The sequence below is a fragment of the Eptesicus fuscus genome, chromosome 5 (genome assembly GCF_027574615.1).
Source record: "Eptesicus fuscus isolate TK198812 chromosome 5, DD_ASM_mEF_20220401, whole genome shotgun sequence".
NCBI classification, from domain to species: domain Eukaryota; kingdom Metazoa; phylum Chordata; class Mammalia; order Chiroptera; family Vespertilionidae; genus Eptesicus; species Eptesicus fuscus.
Window position 1 is genome coordinate 44,421,044 of NC_072477.1, and position 23,710 is coordinate 44,444,753.

General features: G+C 51.3%; 1 protein-coding gene across 3 annotated transcripts in view; it reads left to right on the forward strand.

Moving 5' to 3' along the window:
• The first annotated feature begins 1,034 nt into the window (after nt 1-1,034).
• Nucleotides 1,035-23,710, forward strand: part of MEGF11 (multiple EGF like domains 11) — a 232,459-nt gene continuing 209,783 nt past the window's right edge. For all 3 annotated transcript variants that reach the window (XM_028141887.2, XM_008139107.3, XM_054716115.1), the window contains exons 1-3: nt 1,035-1,132; nt 5,343-5,444; nt 9,629-9,729. In XM_028141887.2, the coding sequence (XP_027997688.2) occupies nt 1,035-1,132; nt 5,343-5,444; nt 9,629-9,729 (301 nt within the window). The remainder of the gene's footprint in view (nt 1,133-5,342; nt 5,445-9,628; nt 9,730-23,710) is intronic.

Sequence of the window (23,710 nt, forward strand, 5' to 3'; positions counted from 1 at the left end):
AATTCAGTAAAGCTTCTAATCAAATCATGATAGCATCTGTGTACACATGAAAAATGGTGCCATCCTTCTGAGTCATGGTGTCTCTTTTGTCTACAGCCAATGTATAGCACATAGGGATTCCAGGTCCCCCGAGGTGGCTCTGGAGCCCCCTGCACCCCCACTCGGTGGGAACCTTTGGGAAGTCCTCAGGGGGTTATTTCAGCCACTCCCACCTCAATGGTTCTCTGTGAGGAGTCCTTTGTTGGGGACAAGGGGGTTGGCATTCTTTGTAGGCACACTTAACGCAGGTCACAAGCTGTCCCTTCAGGGGCCTGGATCGAGCTCAACAAACTGCTTCCTGGAAGCCCCCTACCAAGCTGCCCAAGCCCTTCATCCCACGGTGGGAACCACGTGCTGTAACTTATGTCACTCTGGCTGCAGCGGCTTTATATCCCATAGGAGCAGAGAAGCAAGACGCGGCTCTGGGTGGCTTGCTTGACCAGAGCTGCCTGGAAGCTCCCCCAGGGCCACACCAGCCACCTTTCTTCTCTTCCTTCGTGGCAGGAGGGGGTGTAGGGAGAGGAAGTGAGTGGGCAGAGAACATCAAAGAGGAGGGAGAAGGGGACAGAGGGAGGGCGTTGCCTGTAATGCAGTTAAATCAGGGCTCTTGGTCCAAGATTGGGCTCATGGGCCCGAGCACACCCTGAAACCATAGCCAAATGTGTGGGGGCATTTTTCTGGGGAGAAGGTCTCTAACTTTCAAAGCAGTCCGTAATCCGAAGCCCTCTCAGATGCCCTGGCTTGGGATTTTGACTTTTCCCTGAGTCAGGCTTCCTACTCCTTGGTTACTCAGAACCCGTGAAGTGTTACTGCATTAGTCAAAGACTGCAAATGTAAAAATATCAATGTTCATCGCGCACCGATGATGGGAAACTTCGTCTGCTTAGCCGGTCTGCTTAGCCGCTTCATGTGAGAAGTCTCAGCGCCAAACAGATGCCCGGGACCGCGGGCTGGTTAATGACGCGACCTCCTTTGTTCTCTGCACAGGGCCCGGGATGGCACGCTCAGTGGCAGGGCTCGTTGTCTTCTCCCTCCTGCGAACCGTCCTCGCTCTGAACCCCGAGGACCCCAACGTGTGCAGCCACTGGGAGAGGTAAGGCATGGGTCTCAGACGGCCAGGCACTCACCTGAGCTTTGCACTGTTGGGTACAGAAGCTGTCCACTGAGGGCCTACAGCCCAGCTAGAGAGACAGCATGGAGCTGAAAGACAGGACAAAGCAGGACAGATTCTGTCTGAGACTCGCTGTGGTGGGAGGTCAGGGTGCAGGGGGTTGAGTGACAGGTTGTTTAAGTGATGCAGTCTCATGTTCCTCCCTGCATTCCCACTTCCCAGTCATTTTACAGACGAGGAAGTAGAGGCTCAGTGCCCATTCATAGCCAGGTGGGTGCGGTGAGTTGTTCTGGACCAGATATGTTGTTTTCTGATGCTATAAAGTCTTTCCTGGTCTCCCAGGACTGGCAACAGTGCAGCAGCTTGGACATGTGGGCGGCCAGCAGCCTGCCCTGAGGAGATGGGGGAGGGGGGTGGGGGGCTGCTCAGGGAAGGGCAGTTGAGGGCAGAGGCAGAAGAGCCGGCTGCGGTACGAGGTCCTCGGGGAGTAGGCCAGGGCCCTGCAGACGGTCTGCCTTTGAAGCACAAGGTTAACGTATTGATTTTGGTGAGCAGAGGACAGTGACCAGAGACCCAATCAGGAAAAACGAAATTAAACCCTGGGATTGATTGGCCATGCTGACCAGGATGACTCTGCCACTTAGATGTTAATAAATCAAATGAATAAAATTAAGACGAGGGCCCGATGGGGGAAGCAGATGGGGGAGGAGGACAGGTGAGGGGGTGGTCCATGCTCCATGCCCATGAGGGTGCATGTCCCGTCTCACGGCAGGGAAAGCACCTCACCCAGGGCTCTGGAGGGACAGTGCCTGCACCAGGTGACTGGCGCTCTACGGGGAGTCCCCACAGAGTCGGGCTGGGGCAGAAGGCAGTGTGCCCCTTTTCAGTGAAGTGGGAAGAACACGAGATCTATGACCAGTAGACCCTGGTTCATTCCAGTCTGGAGTTTTCCAGCTGTTAGTTCTATGACCTTGGGCATGTCTCCAAGCCACTCTGAGCCTACTTCCACCTCTGTAAGGTGGGAGCGGGGAGAATGAACCTCCGGCTTGTTGGAGGGTCAGGGATCCAGTTTCACAAAAGTGCTTTGAGGAACAAAAAGCTCAATTATTGCCTTTTCTTGTTGACAACTCTGTCTTTGCGGGAATGGTTATCACAGATTTCATGCACAAAGGCTCACTGGGAATGTGAATGAAACACGGAGTCTCCTGAGACTGTGATTCCATTGGTTTGGGATAGAACCTAGGAATATGTATCTTTCACAAGGTTTCCACGTGATTGTGAGGTGATTCAGGCCCCTTGGCCTCCTGGTTATGGTGAATTTAAACCTTTATTTCCCAGTGGGTGAGACAGCGATCAGGTAGAATTCCATGTTAGTCTCTGGTTTATGGACTCTAGTCTCATCAGCCCTGACTTGTCCACCTGTCCCCATTGAGACAGTTGCTTCCTGCCTGTGTCTGTGCTGTATCCCAGCCCCCGCATACCTCCTTCCCTGCTCACCTTGGCCTTTCCTACTGCCTCCAACTAGGTCTCTCTCCTCTAGGAAGCCCACCCTGACTTCCCTCTGGTCTGGGTCCCATTTGCACCAGTGGATCAGTTCAAACTTAAACCAAACTCCCTAAGTTTCTAAACCTGCCCAATATGAATAAGTTTGGAATGTGAACATATTCTGAGCCCAGCCTGCACAGAGCTGGCATTTCAGGTGTATAAGGCTGTCAGCTGAATATATAGCTTTGGTGGGAGAATGAAGAGTAACCCTAACAGCTAAAATGAGGTCTGAGGACCCTCTGGGCATCTTTAATGCCCTTGAAGTGATGCCCTGTGGTACCAAGCGCCTCCTTTTTCTTGGCTTTTCCAACTGAGCTCTCCTGCCAGTTACACATGGATGGATCTAGTCTGTGTCATTCCAGAAACACACCCGGTCCCCAGAGACCGCTTGGGGAGAATTTCCCAGTTGGATTAGTGCTTCTGGCGGGCTCCTCGTTAATTATACACCTCCACCATAAAACCCAGCGGAAAGACCTCCCCAGGCTAGTAAAGCCCAGCTCTACAAGATTAATCTGGCCCCTCATTAGCATGTTGGCAAATGAGCATGTTAAACCATCCAGCCATGAAACCAGGGGCACACACTTCACCCCAGAGTCTTGGAGTTGGTTCAAGGTCTCATTGACAGACTGGCTTGGCTCAGGGCAGTCTTGCAGAGCCAGCTCTGTTCCTTATGACCCCCTCCCCGCCCCCTCCGTCGGGCTGATGCCTTTTCTCTGAGCACCCACTGTCCCCAATGCTGGGGGGTGTCTGAACCCTTGAGTGCTTAACAAAGGCAGGGAGGTCATTCTGTGGGTGGGGCTTGCTCTGGCTCCCCTACCATGGTCCGGGAGGAGATATTCCTCAGTGCCTGGCACAGGAGGTGAACTATTGCCAGTCTTATATTAATGATGGCTAGCATGTTAGACACTGTGCATTTTACATTTATTATCTTCCCACCACCCTGAGATATAGATATAGATATTGCCCTCTTTAATCCTCCCAATAGCTACATGAACTCCCTGGGAATATTTAGCTCAGATTTCCAGGTGAGGAAAGGAAGGCTTATATGTCTGAGGACATGCTGCTAACAAGAGACAGGTTTCAATCTTGACCCAGAGCCCATGCCCTCTCATCCATTCATTCTCCCTCCTCTAAGTGAAGTGCCAGAGCACAGGGTCATGGAATTTCAGAGTGGAAGGGGCCTTTGGGAAGCTAGGCGTGGGTGTGGAGCTGCCTCAGTTTCTCCAAGCCTGGAGATAAAACAGGACTTTGGGCCATATCTGCATAGATATGTGCCTCTGAGGCATGGCTCGCCGGGTAGAGGCTCACCAAGGGCCCTCTTACGTCCTCAGTGCTTCAGAAGAACAGCGTGTCCCACCTCCCCACTCCCTCCTGGACAGGGCTGACTGCTCTGGCCTCTTTCTGAGTTCTAGATCTTTCACACTTCTGGCGTCAGAGAGCCTGCTGTGGACGGAGTCAGGGAGCTGGTCTGCCCAGACCCCTTGCAAGGAAACCAACAGTTTCCTCAGGCAAAGCAGACAGGCTTTTATAGCCTGGACCTGGCCATCTGGCCCAGGTCAACGAGCCTTCTGGGAGGAAAACACTGAATAGTACCAACATACATAAAAATGAATTCTGAAATCTCAGCCGCCGTCCTCTCCCAGCCTGCACAGGAGGTGTGAGTCTGTGCTTTATGTTCTGGCTTGGCTGCCTTTTCATACACCTCCTGCCAGGGTAGGCAGGAGGGAAGGCTTGTTTTTGTGAAGTTGAGACCTGCTTCCCTGTGGCTTCCACCCATGGGTCCATTTTTACAACTAACAGGCAGGAAAATGAGATGCCACCTTGATAGTGCAGAAGGTAACTGATAACTTTGGGGATGTCACTCATCCTCTCTTATAAGATTGTATGAGGATTAAAAGGGTTTAAAACACTCAATGCAGGGCAGTTAATACATATTGACAGTTATTGCTACCAGCTGTGTGACCCGGGCAAGTCTCTCTGAGCCTTAGTTTCTTCATCTATAAAATGGGACCACTTACAGAGTTGCTACAAAAATTAACTTCCATGCAGGTGTTTTGAAAACCATAAAGATCTAAACACATGTATTTTTAAAAATATATTTTTTATTGATTTCAGAGAGGAAGGGAGAGAGAGATAGAAACATCAATATTGAGTGAATTCTTGATTGGCTGCTTCCTGCACACCCCACACTGGGGATTGAGCCTGCAACCTGGGCATGTGCCCGTGACTGGGAATCAAACCATGACCTCCTGGTTCATAGGTCAACACTCAACCAGTGAGCCACACTGGCTGGGCTAAATACATATTTTAAAACTGTTGGCTCTGCTTTCCAAAACCACATAGAATAAACCTAAACCCTCCTTTATTCTTTCTCTGTTAAATGAACAAATGAACTAGAATTTCAGGGAAATGAGCTGGGCCAAAGGGCAATAAGGCATGCATCCTACATCCAACCAGGCATCAGGTAGGTTTGGATGCCAAGGGTATCCAGGGCAGAAGGAGGATAGTGGGGCGGGAGAGAGGGGGTAGTGGAGCCCCTGGACACTTGGCTGAGGCCTGGCTTCCCTGGGGAGGGAGGCCCCATCCTGAATATCAGCTCAGACTCCCAAGTGCTGACTGTGGCTTCCATCTCCCGTCTGGTTCTCAGCTACGCCGTGACTGTCCAAGAATCATACGCACACCCCTTTGACCAGATCTACTACACACGATGCACAGACATCCTCAACTGGTTCAAGTGCACCAGGCACAGGTGAGTACCTCTCTCAGACAGGGAAAGGGTGCTGGGCCCTCAGCGTTTGCCTTTCTGCCAGTTAGTAAAAGGCCTCTGTGACAGATGTGGTCAGAGCATCACCCATATCCCCTTGGTATTCCCTCTTCACACTAAACCCCAGAGATGCTCTGCTGCGGGCTTCTTTCTGGCCAGAGGAGCAACAGGCCAGTCAGGCTAGAAGCACCTGAGAATTAATGCCCTTGGGGGCATTCCTCAACCAGTAACGGGTAGGGAGTTGGTAGGTAAATACCCCAGCTTCCTTCCCCTGAGAACAGAGGGGACAACTCTGAGTGTATTCCAGAGGTGCTCGGTCACCCATACAGTAACCTGCTCAATAGCACACCCTACATTGGCTGCCTGTATTTCCCTGTCTCATTTTCCCATTCCCCTCCTAGTGCTTTCTAGGGTCACTTCCTAAATAAAGGACTTGTCCTTGAATCCTTGTCTCAGGTCTGCTTTTGGGGGGAAATCCAACCTAGAACAGCGTCCCCCCCTCCTCCCTCAGAGCAGATGAAGTCCCATGCCTTGGAGAACAGAGCGCAGGCTAGAAGTCAGCACCCTCTCAGCATCTCAACCACTGCCTGTGGGAATCCTGCTCCCTTGCCTCAGCCCTCCTGCAAATCACGACATGCTCCCATGTCACAGGCAAAGGGGGGTGGGGGTGGGGAGGAAGAGAGAACAATTTTTGTTGGATGACCCTGGGAAAGCCATGATGAATGATCCTTGCCTTACCTGCCTGCAGGGTCCAGTGAGGCCGGGGATATGAAAATACTTTGAAAAGTGCAGGGGAGAATGGAGAACAGTGAGGTATTAGACCCAAGGTGGCATTGTTACTTCAGGGTTGAAAAAACAGCAGATGAAGAGTAAATGAAAGAATGAGTGAGAGACCACCTAGAAGGTTCACTTCCTAGTTGCTGAGCATCTGTGTTGGTTCCATATTTCCTTGCTTTCTCCATTCACCATGATTTATGCAGGAATCGTGGTGAATGGGGAAACCCACCTTATGCTGAAAAGCCAAAGTCCTGGCATTTGGGGTTTTCTAGTAACTTCCTGTGAGACACTGAACATGGATATAATAACCACTTCAAAATCCTTGCCTGCTAATCCAACAACTGGGTCATCTCAAAGTTGGTCTCCATGGATTGCCTTTTCTCTTATGTAGGTAATATTTTTCTCGTTTCTTTATACGTCCAGTAATTTTTCATTGTATGCTGAGTATTATGAACAGCAGAGACAGGAGAGACTGAATTCTGTTATGTTCCTTTAGAGCAGGGGTGGGGAACCTTTCTTCTGCCAAGGGCCATTTGGGTATTTATAACAGTATTCACGGGCCATGCAAAATTGTCAACTTGAAAATTATGTTGCTGTGAAAACAGCGGGGCCAGACCAAATGGACGCCCCTCGGGCCGGGCGTTCCCCACCCCTGCTCTAGGGAGGATCAGTTTATTGTTGCTTGCTTGCTTGCTTGCTTTGTTTTATCAGCCAGCTCACTTGGCTAAGCTCCATTTCCAAACTGAGAGTTCACTAGGTTTAGCCTTACCTGGGCTGCTTGTAACCTGCCCTCCACACACACAGTTTCAGGGGACAGAAGTTTGGGCAGATTTTTACCAAGGATATGGGCTTCCTCTTTGTGGCTCTTGTCTTTCTGGAGTTTCCCTTTTCCCTTTCTAGCTGCCGAGTCCACCCTGTATTTGTCCTGTGGTTCTTCAAGCCAGTAAGGCTGCGTGTCTTCTGTCTAAATGTTAGCCACCTGGAGTTCTTATTGCTGACTGCCGTCTGTCCTTGGACTGACCTTGCCCAGGGTCATTCCCTTCTTCCAAGTGTCTACTCCCCTCTAGTATCCACCTTTGTTCTCTCTCTAGTGCCTTCAGGTAGTTGTTTTTTCTACTTTCCCCAGACTGTATAACTGTTTGCACGAGGGTTGGTCTAACAGGAACTACTCAGCCATTACCCCATCCCCTTCCTCTAGCCCTTGGCTGTGAAATGAGGAGGCGGGACCCAGTGCCTCCTCCCAACTCCCCCAGTTGTGCCAAGTTAGCTGCTTGTGGACCTGGTCAAGGCAGAGGCAGAAATAGAAGTCCTGTTCCCTCCCTGAGCCGGTCAGGCTCTGAACCAGCCAAGTTTGCTCTGAGGCGCGGCTTTGCTGGGTGCTTGGAGGCCGGGGCTGCCGTTCATCACCGCTGGGGAAGGGTGAGTGAGTGGCTGCTTATTAAAATAGGCTGCATTCCTGGAACACGAATTTTTTTTGCTAAATTATTGAGTCGCCTTGCAGCCTTCCTGATGACCCGGAGTGTGACGCTGACAGCGGCACCATCAGTCTGCCTCTGTGCGGAGTGCCTTGTTTGAACGAACGCAGCATCCTCCTCCTGACAGCAGCCTGGCCCCCGCCCTTCCCTCTCCTGCTTCTCACCCAGCCCTGGGGACAAGCAGGGATGGGCAAGCCAGCGGCAGTGGGAGCATCTCTCCTGAGAGGCTGTAGTGATGTCAAGACCACCTCTCCGCTGGAGGGTTTGGGGAGAGCCCTGTTTGGAGGGAGGAACGGACTGGTGACCTCTGAGTCAACCCCAGCTGCTCTTTACCTGAGAGGCTTACACCACCCCCGGAATTGCCAGGAGCTGCCTCCCTGTGCCGGGAACGTAGCTTCACTTTGAGATCAGCTTACTTTCCATTAGGGGTTTTTGACAAAGTAGAATGACCTTAGTTTACGACATTCCCAAATATCACAGATTTCCCCAGAGTCCCACACTGTCATTTGTCATAAAGCGAGGGCTTTAAGGACTGGGAGCCTGTGTGGTAGGACTCCCTTCCCACGTTGGCCTGACCCTCCGTGGAAAGCAGACGGTCGGCAACTGCCATGACCCGCCCCTGCTCTCTGCCCCCTGAGGAGGGGTCCACAGGGCATGCACCCCCGGTGCTGGGGGGCAGTGAGAGAGCTCTGGCTTCAAGGCCTGAGGACCTGGGGTTGAGTCCTAGTTACATGACATGACCTTGGGGACTTGCTTTCTCTTTCTGGTCCTTCATGGCCCCTTCAGATCTCCTCCATTATGACCCTATGTGTGAGGAAGGAGCTTTGCCTCTTAATATCCCATTGACTCTCCTGAGGACTCAGTTCTCACACCATCCATTGCCCTTTTCTTACTCTTTCATTATGGCCATCCCATAAACGCAGAAAGCCACCTGTGGGAACTGGCACAGGGCAGTAGGTTAAGCTAGTAGCTTTGAAATTAGACTGACTCGGGTTTGAATCCTGGCTCTAAAACTCTTTAGCTGTGTGACCTTGAGCAAGTCAACTTCTCTGAATCTCGGTCTTCTCATCCATAAAACAAAGTGAGTAAGAATAAAAACCCTAAAAGAGAAATGAAATAAAGGGCATAATGAAGCTACCTGCCTCAAGGAGGGAATGGAAGGAAATTCTGCCTATAAATCTCTCTGGCACAGGGTGATGTCTCAACGCCCATGTCAGCAGAAGGACTGAACCCAGGTCTCTGATTCCCAGTCCAGAATGCCCTTTGCTCTCCGGGCCTGTGGCTTCCCTTCCGTGTGTAGCTTTGTTCTCTGCAGAGCCAGGCTTGGTTCTGGGCCTTCCCAGGGATGGCATGCAAAGCCCTTCCCAGGAGGTGTTCATTTTGGTGTGAGGGAGATTAACTCACCTCTGGGTCTGAGTCAGACTCAGAGGGTCCTTTTGATGACTGTGCTTCAGGTCTCCAAGCGAGTGGACCAATTTCCAGGGGGCCATAAGCAGTCTGCTTGTTGGGGTGTTGGCAGTAGGCATAGAAACTCTCAGAATCCCAGTCCCATCCAAGTACCCTCTGGGCCCCCCCCCCCCCCCCCCCCCCCAGCACAGGGTCTTGAAGTTTTAAGGAAAACTCCCCAGTTAACCTCCACAATGTCACTCAGACAGCATCTCCTGCAACCCTTCTAAGTATCACTCTGAAGAGAGTGGGGGAAAGTCAGTAGGTGCAACAAACACCGTTTCATTCTGTATTACAATGGCCCAAGCCCGCCATCGATTGTTCTTTATTGTGTTCCTTCATATTCGAAGCCACCATGCATTTTAAAGTGATTATTGAATGGCATCCTCAATAGAGCTCAACACAAATATCATTCTAACAGGAGTGATTGATTTTCAATATTTTCAAGTGGCTTTCTCCCCTGTGCCTTAGGATCAGCTATAAGACGGCGTATCGGCGTGGCCTCCGGACCATGTACCGACGGAGGTCCCAGTGCTGCCCTGGCTACTATGAGAATGGAGACTTCTGCATACGTATGTAGGGGCTACCTCTGCTCTGGCCTCAGTGGAGGTGGGAGGGAAGTGGGGAGCAGTACCGAGGAGAAGAGAGGTAGAGCTGTCTTTCAGGCCCTGGGACGCAGGTCTCAGCTGACCTCAGAACTCCAAAGTCCCTGCCTGCTGCCAGTTTGGAGGGACCAATGGGTCTAATGCAAGTGCATTAGCACAGAATTGTCTATCAGATCAACCTCTTAAGAGAGTTGATAGAAGCGAGTCAGGTCTAGGCTCTGAAGGGGTCAGGAGAGAAATGGACATTTCTGGAGTGGGCGCTCTGGGGAGCAGTGGGGAAGAAGTGCTGAGTGCTTGGCACAGAGCTGAGGGCATAGTAGGTGCTCAAGAAGGCTTTGTTGGATGGAAGGGAAGCTGAGTGGATAAATGAATGGAGAGATAGATGGATGATGGATAGATGATGGTTGGATGGATGGGTGGGAGAAAGGAAGGCAGGCTTGATTATTGGTTGACAAAATCATGGTACCTCGAAGGAGGATGGCAAGAGTAAGACATCACAAGGGACCTATGCCAGGAAGTGGGAAGGTTTCCAAAAAGAATTGGAATACACCAAAGAAAATGTTGGTTCATGAAAGACACTTGTTCCCTCTTTCCCTTTTTGTCTGCAGTGGCTCAGTAAACTGAAGCCTTAGTCCCCAGGGGGGACCAGGGCTGAGTTGCTGGCAGCTGCAGGCCCTCTGAGTGGGGGGCAGTGTGGTACAGTGGAAGACACCCAGGAGTAAGAGCCTGCAGGTCAGGGTTTTGGCCTCAGCTTCCCAGGCACGTGGCTTTGGGCAAGTCACTGACCCTCTCTGGGAGGATGGTTTAGGGCCCTGCTAGAGTCTAATGGACTCTCGCCACTCACCTCTGACCAGTGGGATGGGACCAGTGTGGGGCTTTCCAGTGGGCATTAGATTTCCTCAACGGCAGGACACTGTCAGAGAAGCTTGGAGCCCCCATGTAATTACTGAGGGGAGACCGCCCACACAGCTTCTGCCTCTGCATTTGGAGGCAGATTTGAAGAGTGATTTTCCTTGTTAGTATTCTCCTTGCCATCTGGGTGGGTAGAGCGAGCTAGCACCCGAGAGAGAATTTGGGCAGAGTGGGCGTGTTGATGTTGGGAATGAAACGACAATTTTCCCCTACTGTTGTTACATCTCCCCTAATGCTGGAGAAACTCGATTCTAATTGCATTAAAGGAATGAATGAAAAATGCTCCAGCAAATGGGGTCAATACTGATGGTTTTGCAGGAAAAATACAAAGTTACTTACCCAATGCAAACTCAAAAAGCAGTGCAGAGGACTGGGCTGGGCCAAGGCCTTGGTCAGTGCTTCACCTGGGATGGGGTTACCATGGGGACCCAGGTGTAGAAGTGAGGTCAGAATCAAGACTTTACTGCTGCCGCTCTGTTTGCCTGGAGTGGAGCAAGGGTCAGGCTGGCGGTGGGACACGGGAGCCATGAAGATGCAGCAGGATGGATGTGAGCAGCCCTTCTGAGCTCAGGGCGCAGTGATGGACTCAGGGAAATTATAAATGGAGTTCGGATGTCAGCACGGGGCCCCAGGAACGGATGAGCACCTTCCCCTTCTAATTTCCATTAGTGGATGCTGGTCAAGCTCTTGGAAAATGAAGAGCAGGGCAGGAGCGCCAAGTGTCTTGATTGCGCAGGCTCCGCCTTGCTGACTGGGAAGGCAGCTCATGACCTGCCGCCTGCTCCTTATGTAACTGCCAGGCACTGCCTGCCGAGCTGGTGGCCACGGGCCCGTCCTCCCAGGAAGCCACGCTTCTCAGGACGGGAGGCTTTTCCTAGGAGGGAGCAGGAGGGTTTCGGCTGTGAGATGGGGCATTGTGGCGCGCGGAGGCTGGGAGTGGTGATAGAGAGGGGCAAGAGGCACACAGGCCTGGGTTGAATCTCAGCTCTGCCCCTCCCGGCTTCTTCCTCTTTACCCTCATCACCATCCTCTGCAGAGTCCCAGCCCCACGTCAGGCACCATTCTGATCACTTTGCATCCATCAACACGTCAGCTCCACTCAACAGCCTACGAGGTAGGGACCCTTCTTCCAATTTACAGATCGGGAAACTGAGTCACAGAGCAATTCAGTAACTTGGCCAAGATCACCACTTTCTAGCTGTGCGATTTTGGTCCATATACGCAAACGTGCTGTAACTGAGCTGGAAAGCAGTGAAAGTGGAATTTGAACCCAGGCTATCTACTAGTAGCTCCAGAGTCTGCTCTGAGCCACTTGGAATAGGCAAGACATCCCCTCTCTGAACCTCAGTTTCCACTCCTGTAAAATGGGGATAGTGGTACCTAAACCATCAGGCACAGGATAGGGGCTTAATGTCAGCTTCCTCCTCTGCAGCTTTGGGTCTTAACATTTTTTTAGTCTTGGCTCTTATTTTAGTTTCTCAGAGATCCATGGACTCTCTCCCTGGGGAAATGCATACTACATATGTAAAGCTACACATGCACACGGCCCTTTGCACACCATTTCAGGGGTTCGTGGATCCTTTGAAACGCTTACAGGGTCTTTGGACCCATGGTCAGAAGTTTGGGCCATATGCTCATGTTTATCCATTCAATTTACACTTGTTGCAAATGCAGGGGTTATGCACGCATATGAGAGGTGGATGCTGCATGGAGGAGCTTACAGCCTAGTGGAAGGAAAAGGTCTGGTACAAAAATATGTGCAACCGCGTGTTGTAGCTGCTTTGACAGGCATCTTTATAAAGTAGGGCAGGATAAAGAGGGGAGGCTGTCTTTTGGCCACACCCACTCACCAAGTATTATTGAGAAATCAGCTACAGGGAAGAGTGAAGGGGGCTGCCTGGGAAGGATGTTTCAGCTCAGTAGTTCTTACACGCCTGCTGTGGCCACCCACAGTGCTGTGCTGCCGGACAGAAATGTCAGAAACAGCTCCTGCCCTCGTGGATCCTACAGTCGTGTTGGGAAGGCAAGTCTAATGTACACGAAGTCATTAGAGAACAGCCGGAGAGGAATGTGAGAATGGCCAGACAGGCCAGACAAACTCCGGCAGGAGAGAATGCTGTGACCTGTGATCCCTCTCGGGGCTTCATGGGGTTTGAGTTGGATGGAAGGGCATTGTTGGAGTGGATGGGAGAGGGAACCCCATCAGCAAAGATGCAGTGTGGGCCTGAGCAGGGTGGGCAGATCTGGGCTGGGAGAAGGGGAGGTGAGGCTGGCAGGGTGAGGCAGTTATTAATGCCCTAGGGCCGCTCTTACCAAGCACCACAGCCTGGTGGCTTAACCAGCAGGAGTTTATTGTCTCACAGCTCTGGAGGCTAGAAGCCTGAGATCCAGGTGTCAGCAGGTGGGCTCCTTCTGAGGGTTGTGACAGATCTGTTCCAGGCCTCTCTCTGGCTTCTGGTAGTTCTTTAGCCTGTGGCAACATAACCATTCTCCACCTTGGAGTCCTCCCCCTGTGGGTGTCAGTCCCCCAACTTCCCCTTTTTATAAGGACACAGTCATATTGGATTAGGGCTCAGCCTAATGACCTCATTTTAACTTGATTATCTATCTCTGAGACCTATCTCCAAATAAGGTCTCATTCTGTGGTTCTGGGGTTAGCTAGGAATTCCACATGTGAATTTGAGGAGGACCCAGTTCAACCCATAATGGGTGGGTGTCAATCCCCAAAGGCTTTGTCACCTGTGTGTGAGAGAATGGAGTCTGAGGGTTGAGAACTCGTGAGCGGGAGAAATGGTAGTGAGAGGGTGAAGGATCTGCAGGACGTTGGTGCTGGATGAGAAGCTTGTAGACCTGGGAGCATTCAGGAGCCAAAACCCTGCAGCCCTGCCCTTCCACTCCCCCTCCCACCTTCCAGAGGCCAGAGGACCTCCAAGTTCACCAGAACCTGGTGAGAACTCATCCAGTGTTGAGAGTCCTCAGGGCCCTGCACGGGGACATTGACCTTCCTCCAAAGCCACCTTCCTGGAGCCTTGTTTCTCGGCACATGGTAGAAGGACCCTGGCCTGGGAGTGAAAGGCTTGGCTGACTGCCAGTAACTTGCTGTGCAATCTTGGGCAAGTCCCTTTGCCTCTCTGGTCCCACTGGGTATAGGATGGATCATCTCTGTGTATGGAAGGAGAAAGGTGAAACAGTGAATGAGTGTCCTGGAAAGCAGGTACAGATGCAGGTGACATTGTTTTTCTATTTGTACCATTTCCTCTGGCCCAGAACTGCCATCCTCGGCAGCCTTTCTATAACCATCCACAACCAGAGCTGCCCACACCTGACCGTTATCCACAGATAAGCTGAGTCTTGTTCCTCCTTGGTTGCCTAGGCATCAGATGTTTCTTGAGGATCACTGGGCACAAACACATTTCCTTCTTTCTTTCTCCTTGTGAAATAGGGCAGTGGGCATCTTTACCTCTGCAGATAGAACTCATTTTAAGTCATGGGGTGGGGGTTTGAGGCATTTTGTGATGCTCTGTACTTTGAAAAGATTAGCCTGGATGGGATGGGTTATGCTGCAGTAACAAACAACACCCCAAAGCCAGTGGCTTAAAACAATAAAGTTTTCTTGTTCATATTACATGTCCATTGTGGGCTAGCCAAGCCTGCTCCTTGTCACCTTCACCCTAGGACCCAGGCTGATGGAGCAGCAACCCTGCAATGTTGCTTGTTGCCATGGCAGAGAGACGAGCACTGTGGCAGGTGTTGAAGGCAGAGGGCCAGAGTAATTAGTGAGAGGTAGTAACACTTACCACAGGTTCCACACAGATGCCGCAGTAATCACAAATTACAATCCATTCAATTGTCTTACTGAGCACCTGGTAACCTAATATCAGGATCACCGGGAAGACTTGTTACAACACAGACTCTTGGGCCCCAGCCCCAGAGTCTCAATTCAGAAGGTTTGGGTGGGGCTGGAGAGTTTGCATTTCTAACTAGGTCCCAGGTGATGCTCCTGTGTCTGGACTGGGAACCACACTTGGAAAACCACTCGTCTTCCTTACTCAAAAGGCTGGTTGCTGTGCTAGCCAAGTAAATTGCAAAGAGTGCAGCAGGCTGCTTAACAGGTGCATCCCCTTTACCAAAGACTTCTTCTGATGGGCAACAGGGAGCAAGCAGGTCTCAGAACAGCCAGCAAGGAGGAGAACGTACCGGCCCAGTCCTCCTGTCTCCTAGTCCCCTTGGTCAGAGTCTCCCCCATGGGGAGGTAACTCCCCCGAAGTTCCAGGTGGTGTCCTCTGGCCCTTTCAGTGGCTGCTTGGAATGCCAGCACATGCCTCCTGCAGTGTAGTTTTCATCCAAACCCAGAAGAGGAGGATTAGCCAGAAGCTCCAGGTACATGGCTGATAGGCCAGGCTGGGCTGTGGGCTGGGGGGATGGGGGTGCTCAGCATACTTGGGCACCTAGTCAGGTTGGCTGGGAGGAGGACTGCTCTGGCCCAGTGGGATCAGTCTGCACCGGGTGGCCGAGGGGGAGCAGCAGCTGAAGACCTGGGGGACTGGCTGCACTGGGGGAACCTGAGGGTGGGTAAGATTTAACCCCATTAAATGCCTCACACCATTTTGGGGGTTAGGTAGCCCTGTTTTATTATTGTGGTTGTTTTATACAGTCGATTTACTTAAATCCAACTCCTATGCTTACTGATTTCTTTGCTCCTCATCTATTCTTGCATCTCACTTCTCAGTTTGGCTTCATTCTTGAAAAGTCTCTTTCAAGAAGTTCTTTCCGGGAGAGTCTGCAAGCGACCAACTCTCTTATGCTTTGTCTGGAAATGCCTTTATTTTGCCCTGCTCTTGCATGATGGTTGAGCTGCCTATGAAATTCTAGCTTTTCAGTCATTTTCCTTCAGCAGTTTGAGGATGTTTTTCTGTTGTCTGGACTTTGTCGTTGAAGTGCTTTTCAGTTTCCCTCGGATATGTCCATGTGCGGAGTTATTTTTATTCATAGTGTTTGCTCCTCAGAGGTATACGTCTTCCTGAAGTCCTTTACACTTCTGGAAATTTCTCAGCCGTCTCTCTTCAGATATCTCCTTTCCTCCACCCTCTCAGTTCTCTCCTATTGGAGCTCTAACATGGACTCTTACTTCATCCTCTCTCTCTCCTGGGCTCTCATTTTTCATCTCTTTATCTCGCCGTGTTGCATCTTGGACATCTTCCTCGGATCCATTATTCAAATCCTTTAGCTCTGCTAATTAACCTGTCTGTTGAGGTTTTAATTTCAGTGATATGTTTTGTTTCTAGGAGTTCTATTGGTTCTCTATCAGATCTGCATGCTGTTTCTGTAGCGTCCTATTCTTTCATTATGAAGTTTAATCCTTTCATTGCTTTAATTATTTTAAACATATTTCTTTTATGGTCTCTTTCAGATAGTTCTGTCTTGAGCTATATAGTTCTATTAGTTCAAGTTCCTAGAGTATCAATTTTCCGTTTTATGGGGACTGCTGATTCTCCTTTACTGTGGATTGTGTCCTCATGTAGATTGTAATTTTTTTCTTTTGCTGTGAACTCTAGTCCTTTCCCCTGCCCCCACGCCCTGGGTTGAGCAGGAGCCCTACACACACACACACACACACACACACACACACACATACACACACACACGTTTTGCATTTTCTTATTAGGCACACTGATGGTTTTCACTGGCTCCTTATTAGTCTTCGCTTTCCTAACTTGGTATGGGAGCCTATGCTGTGTGTGACGAAGGCTTAGGGTCTTTTTCCTTTAAAAGGTTTTTAAAAGTGGAATTCACATAACATAATAGTAACCATTTTGAAGTGTACACGACCTCTATCCAGCTCTAAAACTTTCATCACCCCTAAAGAAGGCCCATACCCATTAAGCAGTCACCTCCCACCCCCCATTCTTTGTTCTTTGTTTCTTATGGGAGACTTTGTTTCCTCATCCAGAATCCCTTGCTTTTTCCCTAGGCTGGTGGGCAGCAATTTTAAGTCTCCTCTACATGGATCTGGCAACTTCCAAGGCCCAATCTGCCCCTATATGGGGGCCAGGAGCAGAGGCCAGCCAGGTCTGATGTTGCCTGGGCCACTTTCCTTCAGCATCTGACCTTCTGTAACTCCTAGGAACCCACTTAGGGGTGTACCGTTCTCTCATTAAGACTCAGCTATATGTTTTAAAAAAAATATTTGTATTATATTTTGGGGGCATTTTTGTACTTTCTGCCATGTCATTGGAACGGCCCCGGTTTTATAGTGAGTGGGAGAGTGGGGGGCTTTATAACCGGATCCTGTGACATGGAATTCAGTGCTTTCTTGGACTGAGCACTAACTTCCAACAACGATGATAAAACAATAGCATAACATCTGGCGGTTTACCCAGCAGTTTCCCATGCAGTCTGCCACTTGCTCTTCACAGACTAGGGAAGTGGTACTGTATTACCGACCTTGGACAGCAGGGAACGCAGAAGCAGGTGAGGCTAAGTGACTTGTCCACATGGATAAACAGAGCTCAGGCACTGAGGCCAGAGCAGTGTCCCCTCCCGCACCTTCCCCTCCTACAGTGGGTTTTCTTTCAGCAGGAGGGACCTGTGGCCAGAAGGGAGAAGTGGGGTCAGACTAGAGGGCAGATGAGAGGTTTGTAGGGAGAGGAAGGAACTGAAGACAAACTGGTTTGATTTCAAAATGTTGCAAAGGTGGGTCCCTATAGGTGCCCAGATCAAGGTAGCAATTTGGGGGTTGCTGTGTGCGTGTGTGTATGTGTGTGTGTGTGTGTGTGTGTGCGCGCGCACGCAGAGCTGTGGGTTTGGCTTAGGAGGCTCCCCAGGGAATCCTGCCTGCTGCCCTCCCCAGAAACAGTGCTGATGCTGTCCCTTGGGTCACCAGCACCTGGTGCTGAGCTTTGCTGCCTAGGACAACATCCATTCTTCTAGCTGACCATCCATTCATCAACTGCTGAGTTCTGGGATGGACATGAATAAACAGTACCTGGGCTGGAGGGGAAAATGTGTGTGTGTTCTTTTTTAACTTTTGAAAACTAAGCAGTCACAGTATGGTAAGTACACTTTAAATAAGCAGGCAACGAAACAGAGGGTGTCCCCAGGGTGGGGGTGGGGAAGGAATGGCTGCCTAACTTCCCTGACAGGTCCTCGCTGAGCGACCCAAGTTAGTCCAGCCCCCACGATGTGGTCCCCGGCGTGTGGGCTTAGAACAGTGATGTAGGATGTCCAGAGTGGCTGGGCTCCAGCCGACTCACACGGACCAAACTCATAAAATACGGATGCTTGACCCTGACACCAACGAATTCATTGATCATGAGAAACACAACTACCAGAGGTTTGCTCTTGTCCACTGGTTAGTGCTTTTCAGGCTTCAGGAAATAATGCGTGAATCATGGTCCAGGTTCCCCCAAGGCCCAGGGCGTTCTCTGGACATCCCTTCCGTTAGCACCTACTTCAGATTCCCCCTGTTTCCTCCAGAGCGCCACGTGTTTGGGACCCACGTGGCAGTGGGTTGTGTGCTCTGCACCCATAGCCTCTGGGCCGCTCTGTCAGCCTGTCCCACTGGTGGTGATGCTCCTCGCCTGTCCAGCTCTCCCTCCCCAAAGTGAGTTCCTGAAGCAGGGGAGCCATGTTCTTCCCACAGGGCCTGGCACCTAGTGCTGAATAATTATTGCTCGAGTGAGTGAGAGAATGAATGAATGAAAGAGACTTTATAACCAAATACTGAGAGGTCTCTTAGGAGAAGCCACTAACTCTGTCTGGGGAATTGCAGGGCAGGGCGGTCAAAGAAGTCTCCTTGAAGGAGGTTAGTTTTGAGCGGAGTCTGAATGGTGAGTAGGAACTTGTGAGGAGGACAAGTGAGGAGCAGTGGCTAAGACAGCACCAGTATAAAGGCTCCCCCTTCCCCGTGTGACCCTGAGCACGGTATTTCACCTCCCACTACCTCGGTGTCCTCATCTGTAAAATCAAGCAGGGCTGTATTGAGCACCTATCCCTTTGGGCTGTCATGAGTTACCACAGAGGAAGCGTCTGGTACAGGGCCTGGCACATAGTAAGGGATCGGTAACTGTTAGCCACGGCTGTTGGTATTATTTTTCTGGGGGAACAGCGTGAGCATAGAGAGGTGGGAAAGAGCAGGCAGCATCGGGCCCTGTGGAGCACAGGAAGAACGGGGAGAAAGTGGTGGGGAGAAGGGGCTGGGGCTGGCCCCGCAGCACCACACCAAGGCGCCTGGACCACCTCGTGAGGTCATAAAGGTTTCAGCAGCCAGTGACATGCTCACGGTGGTGTCTGGGCTCCGTTGCTTGGGGGGCAGCAGCATGGGGGACTGAGAAGGGCTGAAGGACCAGTTAGGAGGTGTGTGCAGGATGGGGGAGCCGGGACGTTCGTGCTCAGGCACCTTGGTCCCGGGAAGAAGAGGAGATTGAGGTCTAGCTGGTTTGCTGGCCCGGCCCTAAATTCCAGGGTAGGCCTTTCCTGCAGCCGCAGAGGTGCCAGCAGGGTCCCCGGTGCTGACGCAGCTGGGGAAGAATCTAGGCGCTGCTCCTTAATTACCCGCTGCAGCTGTAATTAAATCCCTGCTCTCCGGACCGGGCGGCCTCCGAGGAGAAGCCTTTATGAGTGTCAGAGCAGTCGGGCATTATGTAAGTCCCCTTGCTGGGTGTCCTGGGCCAGGGAAAGCCTGCGGAGGAGCGACCCGTCCCCGCCTGACTCCCCATGTCTTTATGGAAACTTCCCCAAGGCTTTCTATCTTCGGAATTCCCGCAACACCTATGTAATGCCTCCTCTGCTTTCTGGTCCTTGTTGGCTGTGTGCTGCTCCTCTGACGTCCTCACTGTGCTGCAAGCCCCACACGGCCTGGCCCAGCTAACTCCGTGACCCAGCTCCTCCCAGCCTTCCTCTCCCTGCTGGCTCCGGGCTCTTCCCGCATATGCCTGACATTCCCACCTCGGCACACAGGAAGCCCCGTGTGCTGGTCCCTCTGCCTGAATGCTCTTCCCCCAGATATCCATGTGGCTCACTCCCTTATTTCACCCAGTCTCTTCGAAATAGTCCCCTCCCTAACATCGTTGTTTATCCCCTTATTCTGTTTTTTTTTTTTTAAAATTAGCATTATCACTGCCTGACGGAGAAATATAGAATATGTGTGTGTGTGTGTGTGTGTGTGTGTGTGTGTGTATGTGTGTGTGTGTGTGCGGGGGGGGGGGGGGATGGTTATTTTCTGTTTAAATTCCTCAACTGAAATATATGTTTGATAGGAACAAGGGACTTAGATTTATTCTAGCTGACATTTCTACTCCTAGAACAGTGTCTGGCAGGTAGTAGGTGTTCCATAAATGACAAATGAATGAATGAGTGAATGAACAAATGAACTGTAAGCTCCTAAGGCCAGGAGCACCCTTTTAAAGCATATCATATGGTCTCCAGTGGCTTCCAATGTGCCAGGCACAGATAGTGGCTCAAAAATACCGAGGTACTGCCAAAACCGGTTTGGCTCAGTGGATAGAGCGTCGGCCTGCGGACTCAAGGGTCCCAGGTTCGATTCCGGTCAAGGGCATGTACCTTGGTTGCGGGCACATCCCCAGTAGCGGGTGTGCAAGAGGCAGCTGATCGATGTTTCTAACTCTCTATCCCTCTCTCTTCCTCTCTGTAAAAAATCAATAAAATATATTTTTTAAAAAACCCAAAAATACCGAGCTACCACCAGTCCATTCCAGTTCGGCCTTGTCCCCTCCCATATTTTTTGACACTTCCCTCCACGTGCCCCACTGCTGCTCACTCAAATCCTGTACCCTGGCTTCTTCATGCTGACACTCAACCTTCTGCATCTCGCTTCCTCAGGGCCCCTCTTCAGTCTGTGAATCCCCTCCCACCCAGGCAACTAAGTTCTCCATTCTCTCTCACCCTGCAACTTCCTACAGGCTCTCCCTGCTGCCTAGACCCCTGATTCTGCTCTGCCCAATTTCTGCCTATGGCTCTTGGAGACTCCAGGAAAAGCTGCGTTGTCTCTGGGAAGCCCAGCCAATACCTGCCTCTCCCACTCCCAGTCCTAATCTCAGCCCTTCCACCCCATCACCCTTACAGGGGTCAGCTTCTTATTCTCTCTCTCCCTAGACAGTGAGCCCCTGAGGGCCCAGGCTGCAGGACACTGTCTAGCGCCCAACACAGAGCCCAGCAGGACATATGCTTTGTGCAGCCTGGTTGACTAGAAGGAAATGTGGCTGGCTTTTCCAGGGTGCCCAAAGGAGTGGTCCCTGAGTAGGCCCTGAGACCCAAGAGTGGAAGGTGGCCTGCCTCTTAGAAGACCCTCATCCTCTCCCGCGCCCCCCCCCACCCCACTTGGGTTTCCAGAGTTCCCCATGTCACATGGGAGTGAAGAGTCTGGGGACCCTGCTTTGGGGCTCTGCAGGGACTGAGACCACTATTCCAGGTCCGGGAGGCCAGCCCTCTGGTTGGAGCTGAGCCCCGGTTGAGCCCCATGCAATGCCTCCTGGTTTGTCGAGCTCCTTATTTCCTCCTGGCTCCTGGCCTTTGTAGCAGAGAGGTTTCAAAAAGTGGCTATTAATGGGGTTTTGCAGATGATGGACACTCCAGTTGCCAACTCTGCTCTAATGTTTGCTCTTTGACTAAGGGAAGCTGAGTGGCTTCAGTGAGGGTGAAAATGATGACTCAGAGCCTCCCAATGGCCACTCCAGTGTCCTTATCTTTGAAGAGCTCTGATCAGCTGCCCATCAAGGGGCTGGGACTGGTTGGGGGAGCTGGACACCCCCATACTACGCTGGCCAGGCATTGGCTAAGATTCATGGAGGGCCTGAGAGCCAGGCCCCCTCACTTTGTTGCAGGTACACATCCTACTGTCCCCACCTTGTCTATACCTGCGGGTACAAATGAAAATATTTAACATGGAAAGTAGGGCACTCCTGCCAGTAGGTTAGAACTGAATAGGACCCTGGAGGCCTCTTGTGGAGCTAGGGGTTAACCCTGTAGGTGCTGGGAGAGGGGCAACCACTTACCAACCAAAACAGAAGCATTTTAAGATTTTAACATTTAATAGTACCCTTCTCCGAAGTCTAAGTCTTGGCCTGAACTGGAGCACCTGGGTCTCATTTGACCTGGAGATGTGTCTGGACCTCTGAGGAAGGGCTGTCTCAGCTTGGGCACCTGGCTCTGTGTGTGTGATTGTGAGTTTGCACGTGTGGATGCTGCTCCCAACCCATGAGATGGGTGTTTGTGTGGCATGTTGTGCCAGACAACGTGCAGGTCAAAAGCATAAACCCTTGAGCCAGACTCTTGTCTACTGCCTGTGTGACTGTGGGCAAATTACTTAGCTTCTCTGTGCCTCAGTTTACCCAACTGGAAAATGGGGGTAGCAATCATACTATCCTTGTGGGGTTGTTGGGAAGATTAAATAAGTGAGTGTAAACCAAGCACATGGTAAGTGCTATGGTTATTATTATATACGCACAGGTATACTCATGACTGTGAGGTTTTGCTCTGTGTGAAGCGTGGACCTCTTACTTGTGTGTACATGTGTGTTCTCTGTGTGTATACTTGCTGTATGTGTGTGTTGCATGTCTGCCCATGGAAAGGGCCACCGTAACCCGCGTACCAAGTGTATATCTTCATGCTGTGGGCTCAGAGATTGTGTTTATGTCTCCCTCGTTTCTCCTGAGTCACCTTCCCTATCATCCTTTCCCACTTCACTTTCTTCTCCTTTTCAAGCAGCAAGTGCTCCCAAATTGTCACCACGGGAGCCAGATCACATCTTTGCTCAGGATGGGGTGGGGAGGGGGAGCCGATTATATCATAGGTCTCATTCCCCTGATGGAGGCAGACCTGGAACTAAGGGCAAAAGCCAGGAGCCTCCTCCTGCCCCTGGCCAGGCCAAGAACCGCCCCTCAGACACTTCTACCCTGGGCTGAGCCTGATAGGAAGGAAAGGGAAAGTCCCACATCCGTGAGCCAGAGGTGCCCCAACTTAAAGGCAGCCCCCATCCCTTTGGTGTGGCCAGGCAGGGGGACCAAGGCCTTGGCCCCTGTTTATCCACAAGGTTCTATCCACCAAACAAACTGCAGAGGCCTGATAGTAAATCAGCAGTGAGTGCGATTTAGAGGACTCTGTTTGCTCAGCTAAGCTATTGGCAAGGTAAACGCATAAGCTGCAGAAAATCTCTTTAAACAGCTGGAGGGCTCAAACGTCCTTCAGTCCTCCATAAAGGATTCTCAAAATTATATGGACTAGATTAGTATCTCTATTACATAAAACCATTTCATTGCCTGCTCAGGGCTTTGGGAATGAAGTCACCGGGGCAGCCCTTTTGTTGCCCAGCCTGCCAGCACATGGTAATTGAAGATTTCCCTTTAAAAGTGTGTCAGGTGGAAAGAGCTCCTAATTTACTAAGTGGAGGGGCCTTTGTTAGGGAGACGGATGCTTTGTCCCGCCTGTCCCTTTTAATCTTGTTTCCGTACAGTGGACGTACATAAAGCACTACCAGCCGATTTGATTCTGGGGAGGCAAGAAGGGCAGGGCCTGGCCTGGCAGAGGGACTGAGCAGGACCCGCTTTCCCTCTTCCTCCTCGCCTTGCCTTTCCCTTCCCTCTTCTGGGCTCCTATCTGTATCCATGGGGCAGGCGCGAGCCGAACCCCGGGACAAACTCTGTGGCTTCCTGACGGCAGCTGCCCAGGTCTTTTTCTAATCAGAGCACACCCTCCTCCTTGTTAATTGCCTCTCTGCATGGAAACACCAGAGGCAACATCCAGATTGGGGGCTGCCTTGTCTGTGGGCTGCCGGGTTTGGATCTAGCTCAGGTCTTTAGCCCCAAAGTCCATCGCCATCTGGTGCCTGATGGGACGGTTTTGGTTGGAGAGGCTCCACGTTCCGGGGGCACGAAGCAGCATTTGTTGTCTGAGGGTCCTCCCCCACGCTGGCTTCCGGCTCTGAGGTGGAGGCCACTGAAGCCTGGGTGCGAGGACTCGGGTTAATCCTCTAGCGGCGAGTCACCCTCTTGGTGCTGTCAGATGTGAGCCCTGGCTTGGC